The sequence below is a fragment of the Hyla sarda genome, chromosome 5 (assembly GCF_029499605.1).
Source record: "Hyla sarda isolate aHylSar1 chromosome 5, aHylSar1.hap1, whole genome shotgun sequence".
NCBI lineage: Eukaryota > Metazoa > Chordata > Amphibia > Anura > Hylidae > Hyla > Hyla sarda.
Window position 1 is genome coordinate 170,289,463 of NC_079193.1, and position 24,813 is coordinate 170,314,275.

General features: G+C 41.1%; 1 protein-coding gene across 2 annotated transcripts in view; it reads right to left on the bottom strand.

Moving 5' to 3' along the window:
• The window catches only part of ADCY2 (adenylate cyclase 2), a 532,901-nt gene that overhangs the window by 77,033 nt on the left and 431,055 nt on the right, over positions 1–24,813 (bottom strand). Inside the window, exons 16-17 of one of the 2 annotated variants that reach the window (XM_056520730.1) lie at positions 15,871–16,005; positions 6,054–6,173 (exon numbers count right to left, since the gene is read on the bottom strand). In XM_056520730.1, coding sequence (XP_056376705.1) covers positions 6,054–6,173; positions 15,871–16,005 — 255 coding nt within the window. The remainder of the gene's footprint in view (positions 1–6,053; positions 6,174–15,870; positions 16,006–24,813) is intronic. The other variant, XM_056520731.1, reaches the window with a different exon arrangement.

The following is a 24,813-nucleotide window of genomic DNA, read 5'->3' on the forward strand; positions in this document are numbered from 1 at the left end:
CAATTAAAAATTATCTTAAAGCATTGATCTACCCTGAACCGAGACCTAACCTCTCCTCCAAAGAAAAAAGACCACTGGACTGGCTAAAAGGCCGTACAGATCTTACTGTATGGATGAAGCTATGGAGCAATTAAATGACAAGGGCACATACGTGTTGGTGAAACAAGATCCCACGTCTAAGGTATCTTCTAACCTGCAATCTTTCTTAAAGGGGTACTCTGGTGGAAAACATTTTTTTTTTTAAATCAACTGGTGCCAGAAAGTTAAACAGATTTGTAAATTACTTCTATTAAGAAATCTTTACCCTTCCAGTACTTTTTAGCAGCTTTTTGAATTTATTTTTTGTCTTGTCCACAGTGCTCTCTGCTGACAGCTAATGCCCGTATCAGGAACTGTCCAGAGCAGGAGAAAATCCCCACTGCAAACCTATGCTGCTCTGGACAGTGTCAGCAAACCTATGCTGTTCTGGACAGTGTCAGCAGAGAGCAAAAAAGAAATTCAATAAGCAAAGAATATCTTCTGTAGCATACAACTGCTAAAAAGTACTGGAAGTGTAAAGCTTTTTAATAGAAGTAATTTACAAATACATTTAACTTTCTGGCACCGGAGTACCCCTTTAAGGCAGCAAGTAGAGAAGGGCCTGCTCTCTAAGAAAACAGCAGAGAAGCTTTTTCCAACAAATCCCACCAAACCACAGTGGTACCACCAAATCTCCGGTCAACCGACCCGGATAACCCATAGTTTCTGGGATTGGGTGGGTGAAGGATTACCTCTCACAATAACTAAAGTGGTTCTCCCGCCCACTACTGAAGGACATTCCGTCATTAGTGTTGAGCGGCATAGGCCATATTCGAATACGCAAATATTCGCGAATATATGGTCGAATATTCGTCATATATTCGCTAAATTCGCATATTCGTAATATTCTCATTTTTTTTTTGCGTATGTGAAACTTAACATATGCGAAAATTAGCATATACAAAAATTAGCATATGCAAAAATGTGCATATGCGGAAATTAGCTTATGCAAATTTTTGCATTTGCGAAAATTCGCACGCCAGTCTCACACAGTAGTATTAGAGCCTTCTTTACACCACACAAGCTGGAAGCAGAGAGGGGTGATCACTGTGATGTGTACTGTGAGAAAAAAAAAACGAATTCACGAATATGCGATATTCGCGAATAAAATTTGCATTGTGAATATCCGTCATACATAAAAGATATCGATTTCCTGTCTTGTCTAGATGATATGGTCCTGGAAGAAGGAGATAGCCTGGTTTCGGTGGATGTTGAATCATTGTATACTAGAATCCCCCCACGAGATGGGTGTAAAAGCGGTACGGGACATTCTAGTGGCTTTCGGCAAGACTGAAGAGTACTGTAATTTTGTCAGTGAGGCTCTGTTTTTTTGTTTTGAACAATAATTTTTTTCAGTTCAATGATAGCTGGTACACACAGTACAATGGTACGACCATGGGCACCCCAGTATCGTGCACGTTTGCCAATATATATTTAGCATTTTTGGAAGCAAAGCTGATTTATAGCAACAGTAACCCGTTTTTAAGGTCCATAAAGTGTCATAAACGCTTTTTGGACAACGTCTTTGTTATATGGAACGGAATTTCAGGCTTTTGTTACCTATTTGAATGAAACAAACAGGATGAACGTGCTTTCCACATCAGCGTACAGTACCTCCGAACTCACCTTCTTAGATACAGTTGTCCAAATAAAAGATGGCTCATTCGAAACAAAAGGGTACAGAAAACCGTCTGCCCCTTTGCTTTACCTTCATTATGATTCCTATCATCCGCCCCACACAAAAGAAGCAATCCTATATAGCCAACTTCTTCGGCTGAAGAAGGTGAACAGTACTCCGTCTGACTTCTTAAAGCAATCAGATGAATTATGTCATCATTTGAAAATGAGGGGCTAGCCAGAGACTGTTCTGAAAAATGCACTGGATAAAACTAGACAGATATCCAGAAGTGATTTAATAAAAAAAACAACTAAAAATACAAGTGCAAAACATCTAAAAACAGACGCTTTGCCTTCTCCTTCAAGTATAACCGCCTGACATCAGATATCCGAAAAGCGATTTTTTGCCATTGGCATTTTATTGAAGATTACTGTGTTCTGAATGTGGTTGCCTTGAATAAACCTTTAATTTCATACAGGCGCAGTAAAGCTATCAAAAAACATTGGTGCACAGTACATTTTTACATCCCCTTCAGATGCAAAAAAAGAAGTTACCTGGCTTAATAAAACCGCCCCAGAGGGTAATTTCAAATGCGGGAGATGCAATCATTGCAAGTACATGAGCACCAGAAAAAACAAACACATCGGGAGTGAAGAATCATAGTAAAAGATTTTATTACATGCCGTACACCATACGTAATGTACTGTCTCATCTGTCTCTGCGGGTTCTATTATGTTGGTTCCATGATCAGACCCCTCTTCAAAAGACAGAGAACATATTCGCCTCACTAGACTAGGACAAATTGTCCCCAGAGTGTCTATGCATGTCAGTGAATCCCACGGAGGTTCACCAGAGGTCCTCCGGGGCTTCGGGATCGAAGCCATCAAAAAACCTTCACCAGGAATAGATTCACACACATACCTTTTGAGAAGAGAGGCACAGTGGATTTCCAAGCTGCAAGCTACGGGACCGATCGGCTTGAAAGAAAGAAATGAACTGAACGTCTTTGTGTAAATTTAGCCTGTGCTGATTTATTTATTTGTTTGTTTTCTCCTGCTCTTTTCTTTTTTTCTTTTCACAGGTTTGATTATTTCTATGTCAACCTCATGTTTATTCATCTACCTGTGATCGAGTGTTTACCCGTCCCCCATTTGCTGTTTTCTTTGTTAGTAGGCTATGCAGCCCGGTTACATCACCGATTACAGTGTACCGCCCGCCCAGTTGTAAGTCCTCAGTTGTCTGGTTTCCCATGGCAACCAAAGTTACTTTACATGGTGCCATGTGCACAGCGGCATAGGCGTGACCAAGTCTTGTCTGTTCTCTTCCTGTGATGTGGATCATTGTACAGTAATGTGTGTTCTTCAATCAAGCTTCTTTCAACATAAGGGTGAGTGCTATGTTCTTTTAACAGTTCTCTTTTGGTGAATTTCTACATACTGCTTTATTCTATTTACGCCTGCACCACCTTGGAGTCATCTACTTTGCGGATCTTCTCCAATACAAGAGGCTTGTAATATATCCCAGTGCCGAGTGTGCTCCACATACTTTGCATCAAATCTTTTGGAAAGCCTCTATAGAACAGTGAAGGCTGTTATAGAATCAATTGTGGGGTCTACTATATAATAACACCTATAGTTTTGTAATGTGATGTCAAACTTTCACAGGTGTAATGGTCAGTTGTCCCCCTAATTTGGATCACAGTGTGTATGTATATATATATAAAGACGATTTGGGTGCGTAGGTATGTACTTTTTTACATTTACAAAGTATCTGCAGAAGTCATACATGTTTTTATTTTGCACACCTAAATATGTTTTGAGGTCTTGCAGCATTTCTGCCTTACTGTTTCCTGGCATTAATGTGAGGAGGAGGAGGCTGAGCTACTATTGTCTCATATCTGTTGGTGTGACCTTTCGCTGTACTGCTATGCAGATCACTTTCTAGCATCCTCCTCCATATCTTCACAGAAAGAACAGGAAGTCTCAGCTTAGTTGAAAGGGGTATTCCGTCCATAGACATCTTATCACCTAGTGGCCAGAGAAATACTGCAAGATTTCTGGATTATTTTGTTTTATAGATAAAATGGAAAGTTAGAGATGACAAAACCAAAAAATCTTGAAACATTACTTTAACACATTCCTTTTAACCCATTAAGGACACAGCCAATTTTTTTTGCTAATTTTTATTTTATTTTTGCCTTCTAAGAGCCATAACTCTTTTATATTTCCACCCACAGACCCATATGAGGGCTTGTTTTTTGTGAGACCAATTATATTTTGTAATTACATCACTCATTTTACCATAAAATCAATGGAAAAACAAAAAAAGTATTATTTGGGTCAGGGAAATTAAAAATAAAAAGGCAATTTTGGAAATTTTGGAGGGTTTCCTTTTCCCGCTGTACACTTTACTTGACCACCTATAACTTTCTCTTTTTTTCTATATGCACAGGACTGTATGCTCATTCTTTGTGCTGTAATTTGTAGGGTTTTTTTGTACCACTTTTGCATATGTGTGACTTTTAATCATTTTATATAAAAAAAAAATTGGAAATGTGAAGTGCCGTTCACCGTACGCTATCAAAACATTAGATTTTGATTGTTCGGACATTTAAAAGTGTCCTGATACCAAATATGTTTATTATAATTTTTTTTTTGCTTTTTTGGGTAAATCGGGAAAAAGGGGTAATTTAAAGAGTACCTATTATCAACTAAACTTTCCCCTAATTCCCCTCCCCATCTGTCCCTGTCTCTAACTCTATCTATCCTAGCATTTATTTTACTAAAAAAAACACATAAAAATACCTTTTTATGTTCATCTTCAGTAGCTCAGAGAGGAGCGTCTGAGAAGGGAGGAAGTGGGCGGGGCCCGTCAGGCGCAACGTAATCTGAAGCCTTGCCGGGCCTCTTCCGCCCTTCTTCCTGTATGCTGCACTCCCGAAAGGCGGAGTGCAGGGCAGGGACGGTGTGAGGCGGATTTTTCAAACCCATGCAAAAGTCGGACTGCAGTCCGACTTTTGCATGGGTTTGAAAAATCCACCTCACACCGGCTCTCCTTGTCTGCGGGTGGAGCCTGAGACGCCGTTGGCCAGCAGAGTCAGGAGTGCGCCTGGCAGGGATGCGCACAGTGCTGTGGGAGACCCCTAGTGGCCAAAAGTTTAAACACAAAAAAAAAATAGAAGAATACATTTTTTTTATAGAACCCTATTAGCCTTATAGTTCATTATATATATATATATAAAACAATTTACTGACATGCAGACAACATGACCCCTTCTATGTATCTCTATGGGAGAGGCGGAGGGGGGCGTGTCTTTCAAGGTGGACGACACAAGCATTAGCTGCGCAGATCCGCAGCAGTTTCGGATCCCTGTGCAGACAGGGGATAGGTTGTCTATGGCTGCAGTACTCCTTAAAAAAAATTGGGGGGGGGGGAGATTGGGGGGAGGAAATTTTTAAAATTCTTTAAAACTTTTTTTTTACATTTATTTTACACTTTTTATGCACCCATAGATTGCTAATATTGTTCAGTGCTATGCATATCCATAGTATTGATCAGTATTTTCTATGATCTTCTTGTCTCGGGAGACCAGAGAAGAAGACCCCATCAAAGCGGCCGGAAAAAGGTAAGAAGACCTCCGTCCACTATCTTGGCTGATTGGTTCCCCATGGTCATGCTGTGGGCAATCCAATCAGTGGCGTACATTTTAGGATATCGTCAGTCATAACTTTGTCCCCCCTCAGGCGAAACAGCGTCCTCGCCTCCTCCCTCACACCAATCACCATCATCCTTCAGCCAGAACTCCCCTCCTCCCTCATCCGAAACTCCCTCTTCCAAAACGCTTTCATGCCTCAGACAATTCTCCCTCAGAGGCAACCTCCTGCTGCATAGCAGAGCCGACGCTGCACGGCATGTATAGCAGAGTCGAAACTGTGAACCTTGCACATGTACTACAGACACTACATGTGCTACAGAGTCTGTATAGCAGAGCCGACACTGAATAGCATGTACAGCAGAACCCGTATAGCAGAGAGCCGACACTGACTCGGCTCTACTACAAAGCAGGAAGGTTTTTCATCTAAGGGATGAAAGAGTTTCGGATGAGGGAGTTTAGGATGAAGGAGGAGGGAGTTGCGGCTGACGCCTGACGGAGATAGGTCCGAGGGAGGAGGCGGGACGCTGTTTCGCCTGACGCGGGATGGAGTTATGGCTGACGACTGACTATTGTTCTAAAATGGACACTGTACACTAGATATGTTTTTATTTAAACAGCTAATAAAGAATTGAAAATAAAGGAGATTACTATAAATGACATAACTAGCAGTAATAAATAAAAGAATAAAACAAGAACACTCACCGGAAGAAAAAAATAGTTGTTCTGAATAAGCCATTGTTTCTCTTCTATAGAACCAGACGAACTAGAATTTGACCATTTGAAAACTGAATTTATAGAAATTAAATTATCATCCAGAAAAAACTGCAATTGAATAAAGTAAATAAAATTTTGGTTAAACTTTTATTTATGTCTAATTTATATTTATAATGTGGCATTTTTCATAAATTTTTGCTTTATAAGCTCCATTTCTAATTTTTAGATGTCCCTAAACTAGAGGGGGGACCTAGCTTCTATGTTGTTTCTTATACAATGAGCACACAATGAAGAGGGGATCCTCCTCTCCCATGTCTCTATATTTATATAATATGAAGCAGAAGCAGCGTGGAGGATATTATAGAGCAGAACTAAACAGCCTAAGCTATGGGATCAAGCCATAAGGTAAAATCTTAAATAGAAAACTAGTGACTACTCTTTGAAGTCACTGTTTGCTTCTGGCTCTTACCAATCACACACACCCCTCTCCAAAGACTTGTATGGGCAGCATTTAACTTGATCAATCAGTTAGCTTATAGTTTGTCTTATAAACACAAAACAGTGAAAGTTGTGAAATTTGTGTTGTGTTGCCATGGCTTACTTTTTTAAAATTAGTTATATACTGTAATGAGTTATATAAATTAACGAAGTTTATTAACTGTAAATGAAAAGGTATACCATGAACATATAGTGGACCATATTAGCTATTTAATAGGTGTCAGCATTTCGGCACAATCTGCCTGAATAACTGGCATACATGCTGTTTACTACATTTTATATGTATTGTAGACACCATTTCAGTGGCACCTGAAAAAGGAGGCATGGCTTAATTAAAGGAGTTTTAAGATTAGACACTGTACACCACAATTGCATCAGGATTCTTGTGTAAGATTCTTAGTTTACGCCAACTAACTAAAGATGTACTAGCCTCAACCACTTTGATGAATCTGGTGTATTCTAAGACTAAGGCTAGGTTCAAACTACGGAATCTCTGGGCAGAAAATTTCCGCCCGGAGATTCCGAGTACGGCCAGCGCTGACTGAATCAGTCGGCGCTAGGACCGTGAGAACGCTGCAGTCACCAATAGACTGCAATGTGTTCCGCGCGGATTTCCCGCCTGAAGAAAGAGCGCCGCCATTCTTCAGGCGGAAATTTCCAAGCGGATTTTCCGCTCACAAATTCCGCTTCACAAATTCCGAACTGTGAATTTGTGAACGGGAACCCATTCACTACACTATATATTTTAGCAAGCGGAATTTCCGCCTGCAATTTCAAAGTGGAATTGCAGGCGGATATTCCGTAGTCTGAACCTAGCCTAAGACTTAGACTAAGTATACACTGTTGAAGAATGAGACAGTTTAAGTAAATCGGGGCCAGTGTCTGCCAAATTTAGGTGTTAAGACATCTGCCTAGGCAGTTTTGGAAAGTGCTTACAGGTGTTATAAATGTGGTGTGTAAGTATGCCAGATGTAATGTAGTTTACTGAAATGTATCTGATGTGTTGTACCCAACCACAGTCACCAGACCTCCAAGGTTATCTTGATAAAATTGGCGCAATTTGTGATATTTTATGCCTGCATCCAATGAAGCAATACATATGGCCTTCTATGTTTAAGTTTATTAACATTTTAAAGATCTGATTGATGCCATAATTACTAATAAATATGTTACTTAAAGCCTTTAATGGTGCAGCCATTTTGCTTTAAAGCGTACCTGTCAGATCCCACAAAAAAAAGAGAAAAAAAAGTTACAAAAAAATATTATAATACCTACTCCTGACTATGTACATCTAATAATTTCTCTATCACCTATTTTTTTTTATTATAAAAATACATCTTTTCATTAGCTCATAGTGTTAGAAATCCTCTCAGGGGAAGGGGTGTGTGTCTGCATGCAGCCTTGACTCATGGACAAGCCTGCTGTTGCAGGACTGGTTAGAAATTGAAAAACAAAAAAAACAAAACAACAACCCGAAATTTAGCAAATTGTTTAGTTTTTTTTATAACACAGTTCATCGTGTCAAACTGATATGCTATTTAGATTCTTCAGGTTGGTACAATTACAACAATGCCCAATTTGTTTAGTTTCAATTATGTTTTAATAAAAATGTAAACTTTTTAGTAAAAATAAAAATTATTTAAAGAGATTATCCAGGAATAGAAAGAAAACAGAGCTAATTTCTTACAAGAAGCGCTCCCCGTCTGTCTTCAGGTTGGGTGTGGTTTTGCAGCACAGTTCCATTGAAGTGAATGGAGCCACCATGTTGTAATACCACACACAACCTGGGGACAGACCTGGAGCTGTTGTTGAAAGAAATTACCTCTGTTTTTCTATTCCTGGAAAATCCCTTTAAATTGCCATTTTTCAGACCTGTATACCTTTTTTTTTTTTTTTTTTTTTTTTTTACTTTTTCACCTATGGACCTATTTTGGGGCTCACTTTTTGCATCATTATTTGTAGTTTTTATTGGTACCAATTTAGCATAGATCAGACTTATTAAGTGTTTCATGTATCTTGAAGATCAAAGACCAAAGCCTGAATAACTCTTTTAAAATACGTTTTGGTATTATGTCTGCATTTCTATTCTGTTGTTGATAGTGTTTTTAGTTGTGTGTTGATGTAGATGTGATGTAGACATGTTTGCTACTCTAACTTCCCATGTACAAGCTTCTCCTCTTCCCTGCTTATATCTCTAAGCTGGACTGGGTGTCCGTGACAAAAAATCTATGTGGTCTCACAACACGCGAATTCCGTCGACGAGTGCATGAGCATGTACTTGACATTAAGGCAGCCAAAAATGGCCCTGACCCCTCTTGTACTGTTTTTCCTCTTTCTACTTTAATTCCTCATGGTCTCTCATTATTTTCTTTTTTCATTTTTCATATTCTTCCTTTTATTTTTCTGCGGCTCATTTGATTTCTTTGTGATATCCCATTGTTATATGTATTACCTTTGTCCCTGTCTTTCACATTTATACTTTTTGTCTTTTAGATTCCTGGAATCAATGTCCTGGCTGTTTCTCTATCCCCCCCTCCCCCGCCCTTCCACTTTCCCCTGGAATGTATGCACCATATTTTTGCATCTTGCATGTATATATGAACTATGTCCCATCTTTGCACACATTGCTGCCTTTTACTTTGGTATATGCATTATTTGCACTTTCTATACCTATTTATTATTATTATTTTTATTCATTTATTTTTATCTATTTTTATCAATTTTTATCTATTTTTGCCATGCTGCTTGCACCATCTATAATTTTTTCTTAATTTATATGCATATCCCTATGCCCCCTGTTCACTACCAAAACCATACCCCCCTCGCCCCTTTTTTCGTATACTCATTTTTATTATATATATTGTACATTTATTTACATCCATAGTTATATTGTCCTCATATCTCCCAGTCAGCCGTTACAATATATATATTGTGGCAGTGTGGCAAGGAAAGGGTGTATTTCCCTTGCTAACTCTGGAGAATCCACCTGTGACCTGATTAATGAGGTATCAGGATGGGGAAGTGTGTTTAAAAGGAAAGGAAACAGAATAGTTGGGGCTCTCCCTTGGAAACAGTATGCTGGCTGTTAGAGGGGGAGACACACGGACCGTGTTTAGGTAACACGCAGAAGGCGCTGCGAGTGGTTCAAGAAGTGGTGTGAACTGTGAGTAACAGGTTGCAGGAGACACATGTTTAACTGGCTGAGGGTAGCTCACCAGTTTGTAGTCAGGGCATGCTGATATGTGTAGTCAGTGACCAGACGGTCTAGGACTTTATTTTGTTCCCGTTTATGTTTTGTTTTACCTGCAACCTGTGGAAATAAAGCTGGCGAGGAGCCAGACTTGTATGAGGAACTGTGGTCTGCTGTATTATTGTGAGGAACATGTCCCGTGGCAAGTGACCAGGACGATCCCAGAGCTAATCCCCAAGGAGGAATCCTTACATCTTGGTGGAGAATGCGGGCATGCTGTTGCTAAGTGCAACCCGTTGCCAAGGGCCCTGCAAGATTGCAAGTCGGAGGAGCCCAGCAGAGGAGTTCAAGCACAGGATGGTGTCTGTGGAGGAGCGGTGCTAGGGGCAACGGATCGAGATTTTTCTTCTAGAAAAAGGACATCGGCAGGCCTTTGCTGGGGGCAACCGATGTGGGCCACAACCGGTGGTCGCCAGGATGAAGCTGAGGTCCCGTGAGTTGTTGGTGGGCGGAATCCCACTGTGGGTGGACTTGGATTGTTGCCAGACTGTATCTCGGATTATGCCAGAAATAATTCCATTTGTGAAGTCCCGCCCGGAGCCCGGTAAGACTGTTCAAATTACCTTTGATACATGTTTTGGGGCAGTAAGCCATATGATGGAGATATGTGCGGAACTTACAGTTGAAATTGTACTGGGCAGAGACTTTCCGTATTTCTGGCAGCTTTGGGATGCCGAGTGTGCACCTGAGAGTTCGCACACAAAGGTTCCGGAAGTAGTGAGGACTGGGGGGTCTCTACTGGACTGTGTGAATGGTGCTTCTATTGTGAACCCATGCAGGCTGATAATGTTTTTCTTGAAACACTTATGTTAATGTGTTCTGATGTAAAGAGTACTGTTGCCACCTCTCGCAGGACAAAAGAAAACCTGTGTGAGCTGGAAATAGAAGGTAAAAAGATGATGGTTTTGTTAGATCCAAAATGTGTAATAAGTCTGGTAAAGCCAGACCCTGCTGTAGTGTCTATACAAGCCGGTATCTGGGATTATAAAACAGTGTGTGTATTTCTACTCCTTATGGTACCATAAGTCACAAGGTTGCAATTGAGCCTACCTTAGAGTATGAAGTAGTGCTGGGGAAGGATTTTCCATTTTTTCAGCAGTTGTGGGAAGATAGTCAGGTGACTAGAGCAGGAACACCTGATAGGCTCACAACACTTGATTTACACCACATAGCAGGGGACAGTAACTCCGCAAAGGCTGAGGACGGGGAGTGACAGCAGACTCTAGGTATATATCAGGTGGGAGTGTGCCAGACCACTAGGGGAGCTGAAGAACAGTCAAGTTAAAGAAGTGACTGGAAAAGAAGCTACAGAGATGGCTGTGGAAAAACCAAAACTCCGGAAAAGAGTACTGGTGGAGCTGGGAGCTGCACTTACGGTCACAGACAGAGTCTTAAGTGAAGAAGATGTGGTGTCTGAACTAGAGAGAGGTCGTAACCAGGAAGGTCGAACCACTGGACCACATATTGTTGCAGACCCAGGAGCCCTAGTAGTTTTTGCCAAGCCATGGAGAGACTATGACAAGACAAAAGAAAAGTCTGCCAAGGAGCCGAGGGACAGTTCAGAGGAACTGTTTGGGAATCACCCGGATTCGCTGGTGCCCAGAGCCATTGAAGTTGTTGCTAGGGGCAACAAACTTACCGCCAAGGGATTGCCGGTCCGACGGGAGTGTTTAGCAAGAGTCTCCAGAGTTGCCAACGTGGTCGAAGAGTGCCAGGTGTCAGTGGCACCTGTTGTTGATGATAATAATGAGGCACAAGTGGCCGCAACCCCGAAAAAGGGGGAGCTTCATCTCGAGAGTGAGAAGAGCTGGGTCAAGTGTCTGACAGAGGACCAGAGGATGTCTCAAGGTCTAACAGCGAGAGTGAGGAGACCGCTGTCAGTAAAAGGTCTCGGAAAAGGCGAGCTGGCCTTGGAAAAAAACTGGAGCAGATCCAGAATCTGGAAGAAACCCTGCAGATGTTTTCTGTGAAGTTGATGGAGAAAGAAAAAGAGGTACATCGCTTGACAGAGAAGGACAAATCACTTGCTGACTTTAAGAAAGAGCAAGAAGCGAGGTGTCAGCTGGAAAAAGTCATGGAGCATCACAAAAGGGAGTTTGTGGCTCTGCAGGATGAACTGTCCCTCTCCCAGGGTCTTGTGACCAGCAAGGAGAGTGAAGTGGAGAGTCTGGCCAAGCGGATGTCATTCCAGGAAAAATAAGTGAGTCTTCTACATGGTGCATATCAGGCTCTGCGGAGTGATCACAAGGCTAGGCTGGTAGCCATGGAAAAAATAGAAAAAGAGAAGAATGAAATGAAGATGGAAGTTGATGATCTTGCCAGCAATCTGAAGAGTGTCTCTAAAGCTAAGAGACAACTTGAGGAGGAAGTCAAGGCGAAGAATGCCCTTGCACATGCTCTTCAATCTGCTTGTCATGACAATGACTTGCTCAGTGAGCAGTATGAGGTGGCCCTGGAACAAGTTGAGACTCTGAAACATGAAAACAAGAACTTGCAACAGGAGATCTCAGATCTATCTGAACAGATTGGTGGAAAATTTATCAATGAGTTAGAGAAGACCAAGAAACAGTTGCTGGACAGTGAAAAGATGATCTCTGCACAACTCAAGAGTGAGCAGCTGAAATATATAAAGCTGGAAGATGACATGAAGATCTTAAGAGAGCCTGGAAGCGCAGAACAAAATGCGCAGAAGGTCCCACGTAGATGCCTTGGTTTTGCTGGGAGCGCAACTCTACGAGCAGGTGGCTATGCTGGAGGACAATGAACAATTGAGGAAACAATTGCTGTCTTCGGAAGATCCTGTCAGGGACTTGACAGAGTTACTTGACAGTGAGAGGATGAAGTCTGCTAAGCTCCAGTTAAAGCAGTGAAAATGTGAGAAAAAGGAAGAGGACCAGGAAGTTCTAAAAGAGAGCAGAGACCAAGCTATGGTGGAATTGGCTCAAGAAAGGCTTCTGGGGCAGAAGTTACGGGATACAGGGATGCTTTCTCTGAAGCCTGGTAAAAAGTCCTCTAAAGGCTAAGATTGAGGTGAAGTCCTCTGAAGTTAGGACTGGGCTGAAACCTGGTGTGAAATCCTCTGAAGTGGAGACTAAGGAGGAGTCAGGCGGGAAATCATCTGAACCTGAGCAGACCAAAAATTCTGAAGGTAATGATGAGGCAGAGAAATCCTCTGAAGCAGAAGCTAAACCAGAGTCAACCTCAAAAGCTATGAGTAAAGCGAATGGCATAACTGAAGCTACAGGTGAAGAGAAGAGTAAGCCTGAAGAAGCTGCAGAGAAGAGCCAAAGACTCGGAAGCCAAACCTGAGGAAGCTGGTGCCCCTGAAGAGAAAGCTGGAAGGGATGAGGTGAATCCATGTGAGAAATGCACTGAAGTCAAAACTGTGGTGAAACCAGGTGGGAAGTCCTCTAAAGTTGAAACTGAGATGGACTCGTGTCGGAGGTCCTCTGAAGCTACAGAGAACAAGACAGTGGTTGGTGAAGCCACTGAAGCCGAAAGATTCTCTGAAGCAGAGGCAGAGGTCCGGCAAGCCAGAAGAAGACAAAGGTTAGAAGCATCGGTCCTCTCCCTCCTTAATTTCAAGAACCCTGCCCACACCAGGGTGAAGAACCTGGTACTGGAGAGGCGTGACCGAGAGACTTGCAATTGGTTGCTTGTAAAAGTCCGGAAGAAAAAAGTCAAGGACTTCAGAGACTGTGGGACAAAAGTTGTCCAAGGAAAAGGAAAGGCGGTTGGACTCTGCCTTTTGAATAAAAGTGCTCCTTCCCGGTGGTCTGAGCAGAGGGGGGGGGGGGGGGATATGTGGCAGTGTGGCAAGGAAAGGGTGTATTTCCCTTGCTAACTCTGGAGAATCCACCTGTGACCTGATTAATGAGGTATCAGGATGAGGAAGTGTGTTTAAAAGGAAAGGAAACAGAATAGTTGGGGCTCTCCCTTGGAAACAGTATGCTGGCTGTTAGAGAGACACACGGACCGTGTTTAGGTAATACGCACAAGGCGCTGCGAGTGGTTCAAGAAGTGGTGTGAACTGTGAGTAACAGGTTGCAGGAGACACATGTTTAACTGGCTTTGGGTAGCTCACCAGTTCGTAGTCAGGGCATGCTGATATGTGTAGTCAGTGACCAGACGGTCTAGGAATTTTTTTCCCCCGTTTATGTTTTGTTTTACCTGCAACTAGAGATGAGCGAACTTACAGTAAATTCGATTCGTCACGAACTTCTCGGCTCGGCAGTTGATGACTTTTCCTGCATAAATTAGTTCAGCTTTCAGGTGCTCCCGTGGGCTGGAAAAGGTGGATACAGTCCTAGGAGACTCTTTCCTAGGACTGTATCCACCTTTTCCAGCCCACCGGAGCACCGGAAAGCTGAACTAATTTATGCAGGAAAAGTCAGCAACCGCCGAGCCGAGAAGTTCGTGACAAATCGAATTTACTGTAAGTTCGCTCATCTCTACCTGCAACCTGTGGGAATAAAGCTGGCGAGGATCCAGACTTGTATGAGGGACTGTGGTCTGCTGTATTATTGTGAGGAACGTGTCCCGTGGCAAGTGACCAGGACGATCCCAGAGCTAATCCCCAAGGAGGAATCCTTACAATATATATAAATATAATATAAATATATATATATATATTGTAAGGACTTCTCACTGGGGATAGCTCTGGGATCATCCTTGACACCGCCACAGGACATGTTTCCACTTCAATCAGCAGGCAAACAACAGTACTTTATGCAAGTCCGGCCCCTCGCCAGCTTTATTAGACAGGTTGCAGGATAAATAAAAACATAAGCCAGGAACAAACAAAACCCTAGACCATCTAGTCACTAACTAAACAATCTGGCATGCCCTGACTACCAACTGGTGGGCTTTTCCTGGCCAGTTAAACTTATGCCTCCTGCAACCTTCTACTCACTGTTCACACACAGCGTTTGCAACCTCTTGCTGTGTGTCTCGTCCACACTTCACTGTTGGGGCCACTCACAGCTTGGGCTGTGTGTTCCTCACCAGGACCCCTGCCTCCCCCTACACCCACCTTGCTGTCTTCTGGGGAGAGCTCAGACTACACTGTCTGACTTCCTTTTAAACAGACATCCCTGCCCTGCTACCTCATTAATTTGGCCACAGGTGGAGGTTTCTCCAGGGTTAGCTAGGGAAATACACCCTCTCCTTGCCACACTGTCACAATATATATATATATATATATATATATATATATATATATATATATATATTTGTTTACACAACATAATCCTGGGTCTGGGATTGCACTCATTCTATTTTTCTTTATTTTGCATGATCTGCGGCCATTTTGGGGTAGCCAGGGTTTTCCCCTAGCACTCACCCACCCACGCATGAGCAGCACCAGCGATGGCGGCCATTTTTCTGCAGCCGTACACCCTGCGCAGCACAAGGGATGGCGGCCATGTTTCTGTAGCTATAAACCCTCTACAATACATGCGCACACCATGTGCTGAATACATGAGCGCCGTGGCGTCCCACGTCATTTCTGGCCGTGCGATTTACCACTACACAGACAGGTGTCAGTCCATTTATATTTGGTTATCTTTATATAGATATCGCATCTGTAGTCACTATATGCACTCCTTGAGAAAGCCTTGCTATTGGCGAAATGCGTCGGAGGTTTGTAGCAGGACCGGTCTGTAGCGGGGTGTACAGAAACTAAATTATGACGCTTGTGTCACTGTTCAAACACTATTGAAGTCACCTAAAGTATATGCGTCAATAAGAGAATTTGATTTGTTCTCTTCGAGAAATAGTTCATTGAATTCTGCAACAGATCTAGCTTGAGAATGCAAATATTCAAGCAAATATTTAAGTATACTTTGTAATAACATTTACGGTTCCATGCCTTTAGAAAAATTATCAAGTGTTTAGTTTGATGTCATATTTGCTTCCTTTAGGAAAGCAAATAGATATATTTGACTACCCCTAAAAAATTCATAAATATATTTAAAATTTAGTACTGCTAACATTTTATTATAAAAACATTACCTGATAACAGTAGCATACATTACAAGGTGTATATTTAAGACCTACCATGTTAAGAACAGCCATGATTAAAATAATAGTAGTGAAAGTCACTGTAAAGATAATTCGGGGCCATGGCCTGTTGAGATTTAATCCAGATGATTTTAGCATCCACAGTAGAGATGTTGAAGCCTTTTTACTGCACTGTTAAAAAATAAAACATATAATAATGCAGAACAATAAAACTTTGTCAATGTTTAATTTTTTTTTTTTTATAGTTTTTTTGTATGCATAAGCAGAACCGGATTAAAAGTTTGAAGGGCCTAAAAGTGGCTACGACCCATCAGCTAGGTTGCGGCCATTTGTGGGTCGCTGTGTAACTCTTTTTACTTCTATTATGTGCAACACAGCACGATACACACAATGTGATGTAGGTAGGTAGCTAAGTTGGTTGTTAGCTAACTAGGTAGGTAGCCAGCAAAGGCAGAGGTAGAGCAGCACTTCACAGATCAGTTGCACAGGTGCAAGTGGCAATAGCCCAGGTCAGAGGCTTCCAGATAATTCCATAAAGACAAGTTGCTGCAGCACACTTAAGGTGAAGAAAATAGCTTGTATTCCATCCAAAAAATGTGTAAAAATGCAACGTTTCAGCTGCCCATGCAGCCTTTTTCAAGCATAGGTAAGTAGCTAAGTAGGTTATTAGCTAGCTAGGTAGGTAGCCAGGTAGTTAGGTAGCTAGCTATAAAATGACGCCAACAAAAATGCCCCCATAGCCATTATTTTAGAGCATTAAGTGGACAAGTCGGGGCCCGTACAGGAGATCACTGGGGGTCCTTTGGGTAGGAGACAAGTTTTTCAGCGTGATACTTCTGCTTTAAGATACTTTTCCATTACCAATTATACCAGTATACAAGGAGGAATATTATTGCCATACACATTACCATCATACTGTTACTGACCAAATCCTGCATAATGAGACCAATATTACCAATAACACCAGTATACTAGGAGGAACATTATTACCATAAATATTACCTTTATACTGTTACTGACCAAATCTTGTATACTGAGACCAATATGACCAATAATACCAGTATACAAGGAGGAATATTATCACTATACATATTACCATCATACTGTTACTTACTAAATCCTGTATACTGAGATTAATAATACCAACAATACTAGTATACAAGGAGAAATATTATCAGCATACATACATAGAGCATTACCATCATACTGTTAATGATCAAATCCAGAGTATTAGGACCAATATTACCAATAACAGTATAGATGGAACAAATTATACCGCTACACAAACACTGGATAATACCATACTGAGTAAAAACCACTATACACAGACTATAAATACCAATATACAACACCAGTATACAAATTATACAAGGGCCAAATAATACTGATGCATCAGTAACACACTATACATCACACAGTGACTGTACTGTTACTGAATAAAACCACTGTACAAAGACTTTTATTCCTTCATACAGTGACCATATATAGGTAGATACCAGGATCTATATGCCATATACGTGATTATATACAGGACCAAATAATGGCAGATATCAGCTGCACACAGGATCTGTAAACCATATAAGTGATTATATACAGGACCATATTGAGGTATATACTGGCTATACACGGGATCTGTATACCATAAAAGTGATTATATAGAGGACCATAAAGTGGTATTTGCCAGCTGTACACAGGATATGTTTTCCCTTATAAGGGTAGGGTCACACATGCCATATTTTGCTGTGTATTTGATGCGCAGATTTGAAGCTACAGATTTAATGTTGCAGATTTCAGTGTAAACTAAATGACTGAATACAGCATCAAATCTACAGCTTTAAATCCTGTGTATCAAATATGCGCAGGGTACTGTATGTGTGAATAAACCCTAAGGGTGCGTTCACACGTACATTATCCTGCACAGATTTGATGTGCAGGATTTTCTGCTGCAGATTTCAATGTTAACTAAATGGCTGAACACAGCTTCTAATCTGCAGTTACAAATCCTGTGCATCAAATCTGTGCATGCTACTGTACATTTGAATCCACCTTAAGGGTGTGTTCACAAGTACAGTATCCAGCGCAGATTTGATGCACAGGATTTGATGCCCAAGATTATCTACTGCAGATCTAAATGTAAACTAAATGACTGAATACAACTTTAAATGTTGCGCATCAAATCCTGCAATCAAATCTGTACAGAATACTGTACCTAAGACCCTAAGGGTGTGTTCACACATGCATATTTTTGATGCATATCTGCTGCAGATTTCAAGGGGTAGCAAAATTTGCTACAGCAAATCTGCAGCAGAAAATCCGCACATGTGAACATACACTAAGTGCTCGTTCACACAAGCAGTTTTGCTGCATATTTTAGTGCATATTTTGTTGCAGATTTTCAGCTGCTTATTTTATACAGCTTTTTTTCTGCAGAAAATAAGTATCTGAAAATACGCAGCTGAATATAAGCCGCATAAAATAAAAAGCAGCAGATCAGCTGTGCAAAATCTGCACAAAAATCTGCTCATGTGAACGAGCCCAGGGTACGTTCACACGTGCATATTTTCTGCTGCAGATTTGATTCAACAGATTTTGCCACTCGTGTAAGTTAATGGGCAGTAAAATCTACAGCAAAAATTTGCACATGTGAAAATCCCCTAGGGCTCGTTCACACGCGCGTATTTTTTCAAACTCTGTGGACCTCCCACTGCAAGTTTAAAAATGGACAGGGTCTCCGTATGCGGAATCTCCGCTAATAAAAATCCACCGCAGATCCTATTGAATTCAATGGCGAAAATCTGCTGCGGGTAGCATGCGGAGATCCCGCCCTTTTTCAAACTCATTATTAACTACAACTTCCAGAATGCCCTGATACAGCCTACGGCTCTGCTGCTGTCTCAAACCAAAACTACACTACAACTCCCAGCATGTTGCACTACAACTAAAACCAAAACTACAACTCCCAGCATGTTTCATTATATGGTAGTATAGTAGTTATAGTTGTAATGCAACATGCTGGGAGTTGTAGTGTAGTTTTGGTTTTAGACAGCTGTAGAGCAATAGGCTGTATCAGAGCATTCTGGGAGTTGTAGTTAATAACTAATTGCAACTCCCAGCATGCCTTGACACAGCCTATGGCTTTGCAGCTGACCCAAACCAAAACTACAACTCCCAGCATGTTGCACTATAACTTATACTATACTACCATATAATGCAACATGCTGGGAGTTGTAATTTTGGGTTGGGTCAGCTGCAAAGCCATAGGCTGTGTCAGGGCATGCTAACATGCAGTTAGTTACAAACTACAACTCCCAGCATTCTCTCATATTGCTTATGGCTCTGCAGTTGACCCCAAAAAACAACTACCACCATGGTGCACTTCAACTTTATTAACATCAACAAGTGTCCAGCCCACTGAAAATTCCTGATGCACGCATAGCAAGCCACGCCGCTTCCGTGTATCCACACCCCTCTCTGAAACTACGCCCCCTATATTTCGGAACCTCTTTTTTATAATTTATTTTGGGTGAGGGGTCGGCTGGGCCTATTTTCACGTAAGGGCCTGGAGCTGCCACTCCATCAGCCCCTATGTTAATCCAGCCCTGTGCATAAGAGGAATCATAACATGCTGTGAAACATATTAGTGTAGATGCTGTTTTGAAGCATCTCATTATATTTTATCTGCTTTACTTTGTGTGAGGCAGTCATGTTAAAGTGTATTATTTACTGCTCTAAATTGACATTGTAGTTAGAATTTTTCCCCTAACAGACTTTTTTACACCCTACGTATGCAGAAAAGCCTTCTGTTTAGGATTATGTGCATGTGACAGTTTAACCAAGCCATGACTAAAGACGGCTATATTTATATTGCATTTGAAGCATGCATGTAGGAATATATTGTACATTTGAAATGTGCCACTGAACATAAGGCTATGTTTACACGTCGGAGATTTTGGAATTCAACAGGATTCTGCTGTGCTATGTAGACAGCGGGATTTCCTTGCCAGATGTTTTTGGTAGAGAAATTCTGTTTCCCATGTCTGCAGAAAGAATGAACCTGTTCATTCTTTCTGCGGACTCCACACAGAATGCATAGCCATCTATGAAACGGTGCATTCTTGTGCGGTCCTAGCACAAGCATATAGTACTGGCACCCACAGTCTCCAGAATGTCTGCATGGAGATTTTCCATGCAGACATTACAGAAGTGTACAATATAGGTGGTAAATATATAGTGGTAATTCACATAGTAAAATTATTTTTTACAGCTATACCAACACGTACCATCATGCTTAGGAAAGGCACTGAGCTTGCCGAAACATTGCATTAATGATTAAAGGGGTATTCTGGCTTTATACATTTTATCCCCACCGCAATCTCGGTGCAGTCCCTGGCATTGTGTTCTGGGTGCTGCATCCGAGACGGGGACATGATGTCATGGCCACACCCCCTGGCGATGCCACACCCCCTAGTGATGCCATGCCCCCTACATCCATGGACATGAATGGAGGGGGGCATGACATAACATCACTAGGGGACGTGGCCGTGACGTCACGTCCCCATCTCTGAGGCAGCACCCGGTGTGAGGTGCAGACTTGCGTCCTTGCGTCCCAGCAGCGGGACCCCTGCGATTATATATCTTATCCCCTATCCTTTTGATAGGGGATAAGATGTATAAAGCCGGAATACCCATTTAAAGGGGAACTCCGGTGGAAAAAAAAAGTTTTCAAATCAACTGGTGCAAGAAAATTAAACAGATTTGTAAATTAATTCTATTAAAAAATCTTAATCCTTCCAGTACTTCTCAGCTGCTGCATACTACAGATATACTACAGAGAAATTTGTGAAGTTCTTTCCAGTCTGACAATAGTGCCCTCTGCTGACACCTCTGTCTGTATCAGAAACTGTCCAGAGCAGGAGAGGTTTTCTATGGGGATTTGTTTCTAATATGGACAGTTCCTGACACGGACAGAGGTGTCAGCAGAGAGTACTGTTGTCAGACTGGAAAGAACTTCACAATTTCCTCTGTAGTATACAGCAGCTGATAAGTACTTGAAAGCTTCAGATTTTGAAATAGAAGTAAATTACAAATCTGTTAAACTTTCTGGCCCCAGTTGATTTGAAAACATTTGTTTTTCACTTGTTTCCACCGGAGTTCCCCTTTAATGATTTTAAGCATTTCTTCACTATCTTGGCCCTCTGACCTTGTTGTGAATATGTTTCTTCTGTTAGTGTGTTAATAGAGTATGTAGAAGACATTTCTACATGTTCTACATGTCTGCTACTTTGCATTGGCATTTCAAGTGGTCTTTTTCAGGGTGGATGGTGTCTAGAGCTGGATTCCCTCTGTTACTAACTGAGTTAACTGTAATCCAACCAAATCTGTTGAATTTTTAGAGTAATATACATTGGACAATAAAAAATGCTGCATACTTTTCCAGTGGATTTCACTTTTTAAAATTTGCTAAATTTTTGTAGATAATATAAAAAAAAAATACAGGAACATATATAAGAATGTCATGGCTTCTGTAATGCAGGGAGGTAAAAATTGCATTATGAACACCCTTTATGAGTAGAAGCAGATATGGTGATCAGCTTTATACTGTAGGATGACCTTCTCTAACCTCAACCAAATGGAAGTTTCTTTTGGAATAGACATTTTTCCGATAATTGTGGATGTCATAGAGAATTTGTCCCTCACTTGTAATCTATAAACCCTAACAGACAAACTGAAAAAGCTACTCAGCTCACAGTTCTTTTAGTTTGACAGCAGGAAAAAAAAAAAAAAAAGGAAATTTTTGGCAGAAGTCTAGCCATGCTATTCCTCTTTCCTGCATTATTAATATTTTTTCTATAAATACATAAAAAATGCATATAAAATACATTAAAGTGTCATTATCATTACTTTATAACACATTTACTATTTATTACATAAATGAATGCCCCAGTTTACAATGATTAAAAATAAAATTACGATTTCATTGTTTCTACGCAGATTTATATGTAGGTCTCCTCCCTTTCTCAATTTTTAGGCTTGGTTTAAATTGCACAATAAAAGGAAAAAAAACTACAGTAAAAAAAAGCAGTTTTTTTAATGTAATAAAATGTTCTATTAAAGTTTAATGTATAAAAAAATGATTTTTTTTTTTTTTTTAAACCATGCCCTTATTTAGGACATGTTTGTGTTTTTACATTTATTTCATCCCATATTGAATTCCTAGTGTTTTTCCTTCATATTCTTGAATGTGATTTTTGGATGTCAGTGCATTGAACATGTCAAAGTGCATCCAAATGACCAAACAAAAAGGTTTTTATTCATTGAAAATATCTTGTGTATCATATGTACAGTATTTATTTCCTTTCTCACTTTGTATGTAACATCAAATAGATACCATCCTGTGTTATTCATTCACTTATTAATTTTACAATTTTTTTCATAATTTTTTTTATTGTTCGGACTAATATGGTCTTTATAGTTTGTGAGGCGTCATAAGTACCAAATATAAAATGTGCTACTGGAATCTAGAAGGGTTGCTTGCGGCACTCTGACTGTAAACTCTGATGTACGGGAGTACGTTCGCCACACACTGACAGCTTAGGTACAACTCTGCTAGCAGTGGTGCTCAGTCCATGAAGACAGGTGGAAGTAAAACGAAAACGAGAGACGAGAAGACGGCACTCACCATGCAGGAAAGTCTTTATTTTCTTTGAGCGGCATAACAAAGTAGACAGGCAGGGGAGGTGCAGAGGAGGAGGGGTGACCGGGACACAGTGTTTTGTGCGCCTGCGCGCACTTCCTAATGCCGGAACTAGGAAGCGTTATGCCGCTCTAAGAAAATAAAGACTTTCCTGCATGGTGAGTGCCGTCTTCTCGTCTCTCGTTTTCGTATAAAATGTACTACGGTAGTAAGTATGCCTTATTTTTATAGTGTACACCCTAGTTGCTCTCTTGTATGTGATGCTTTTAGCCTCTTGTGTGTGAATGCTGGCCGCCTCCATTGTTACCTTTTCATGGGATTGAGGGCATTAGCAATTGTGTTATAGTTATTGGCTACTTGTGGTCTGAATATGTGATGGGTTTGACCTAATTTCTTATATTTTGCACCTAGTTTCCCTATTTATAAAAATGACAGGGGAAGGGATATGAAGTTCTAATTCGTACTCGAACCTCTGTTCCTCCCTTGCGGATCACCCATCCTGTTAAGTGTGACCCACCAACCAAGAAGAAACTCCCTTCCCGTGCTAATGTGAGAGAGGTAAGTGGGGAAAACAAACAGTTAAATGTAGTTGACTAGCTGGGTCAATTGGCGGTAGGTCTGGTATAAACACAACCAGGTACCATCCAAGGGTCTAATAACAAGGAGGTCAAGTATGAGCAGAATTAGTAGTCAGAGGGTTAACAGAGTCCAGTCTAAAGTTAAAGCCATGGATTCTCAACTGTGCAGAATCGGAATGACAAGGAATTTCCAAAAGCCAGGCAAAGTTCAAACAAACTGGAGGTCAAAACCGCAATCCATATGTTAGTGAAGTTCACAGGAAAAAAAATCAGAAGAAAATGCCAGAGGCAGAAGCCTGGTTTAAATGGCCTGCACTGTGCAAGCATTGGATGCTGAGCCACAGCCCTGATTGGCCAACCAGTCCTCCTGACAGTATGGCTGTTGGCCATAGAGATGGTAGGTGCTGCCTCACTGTACCGCCATGCTGGTCAGATTGCCAAGTAGCGGGGGAGCCTTGACAACTAAGTATGCACGATCTAATAAATGCTCTTGTTTCAGGTATTGCCCTTATCCTCCTTTCTCACTCGGGATGATTGTAATTCTGCAGTATGTGCATGATGTTTTGCAATGGTTCACTCCACTGGTGGGGTTTATTTAGCAGTCATTTAGCTTTCGTCTAGATCATGCTCTGTTTTTGGTATGCCATAGTGCCAATTTGTTTTATGTAGAAAGAAATGGAGACCGGCGAAGGGGCACCTAGTGTATTACCACAAATAAATGGGAACAGAAAAAAAAGAAACAAAGGTGGGCACAGGTTGCCGTAGGTAGTGGGTGCCCACCTTGAGCGAGTAAAAAACTTGCGTATCAACCCACCAACCGGGGTTACAATGTTGGAAACAGATGTTAAGCCCAGGGTACAGGAGAAGACTTGCCAATCCTGGAAGAAATCATGTAGAGGAGTGGATGCAAAAAACCCTTTGGAGATGGTGCTGCTGGTATCCAGTATGGATATAAATGATCAGACCAGTTGTGTAAACCAAAGCTGGATCAATTTTTTGAGAATAAAGCAGTAGCAAACATGATAACACATTTCAGGGGACAGCGCCCCCTTCTTCAGATCAGTGATACTGCTATACAGGACATACAGGGTTTATGTACACTCAAATTTGGTGCCCAAAGTAATAGGGAGGGGCCAGGGTACAATACAGTAGATTGATTGAAAAAAAACAAATAATAAACATTCACATAAATAAAATCATATAGGTTCATGATCAGATGGCACAATAAGTAGTAACATGCAGAAATTACAAAGCAATAAAGTGTAATCAAAAACTATCATAACATGAACGGGAGACGGGAACCTCCGTAGTATATCCGGAGAGTAGGAGGAAGTAGTCATCTCCAGAACACATCGCTAGGCTAGTAGCAGGCATGTCAGGGAGCGGAGGTGCATCGTCATGGAGACGTGTCTCGCACTGCATACAGCGCTGCAGGGATTAAATAGGTAGAGCGGCGCAGTGGGCGCTGAGAGCGGTGTCACATGCCATGCGCTCATAATGGCAAAAGTACTGGAAAAATATGATGAAAACATTATGAATGGTGAGAATGAACAGATGAATGTAATGAAACATATGGAGAGAAAAATGAGAATGGGTATTCAATAATAAAGAGATGTAATGATTGTGTGTGTGGGAATGAATGATAGGTATGGATAGGTATTAACCGTACTATGTCCTCACATAGGTGTAACCTATACATACACTCAG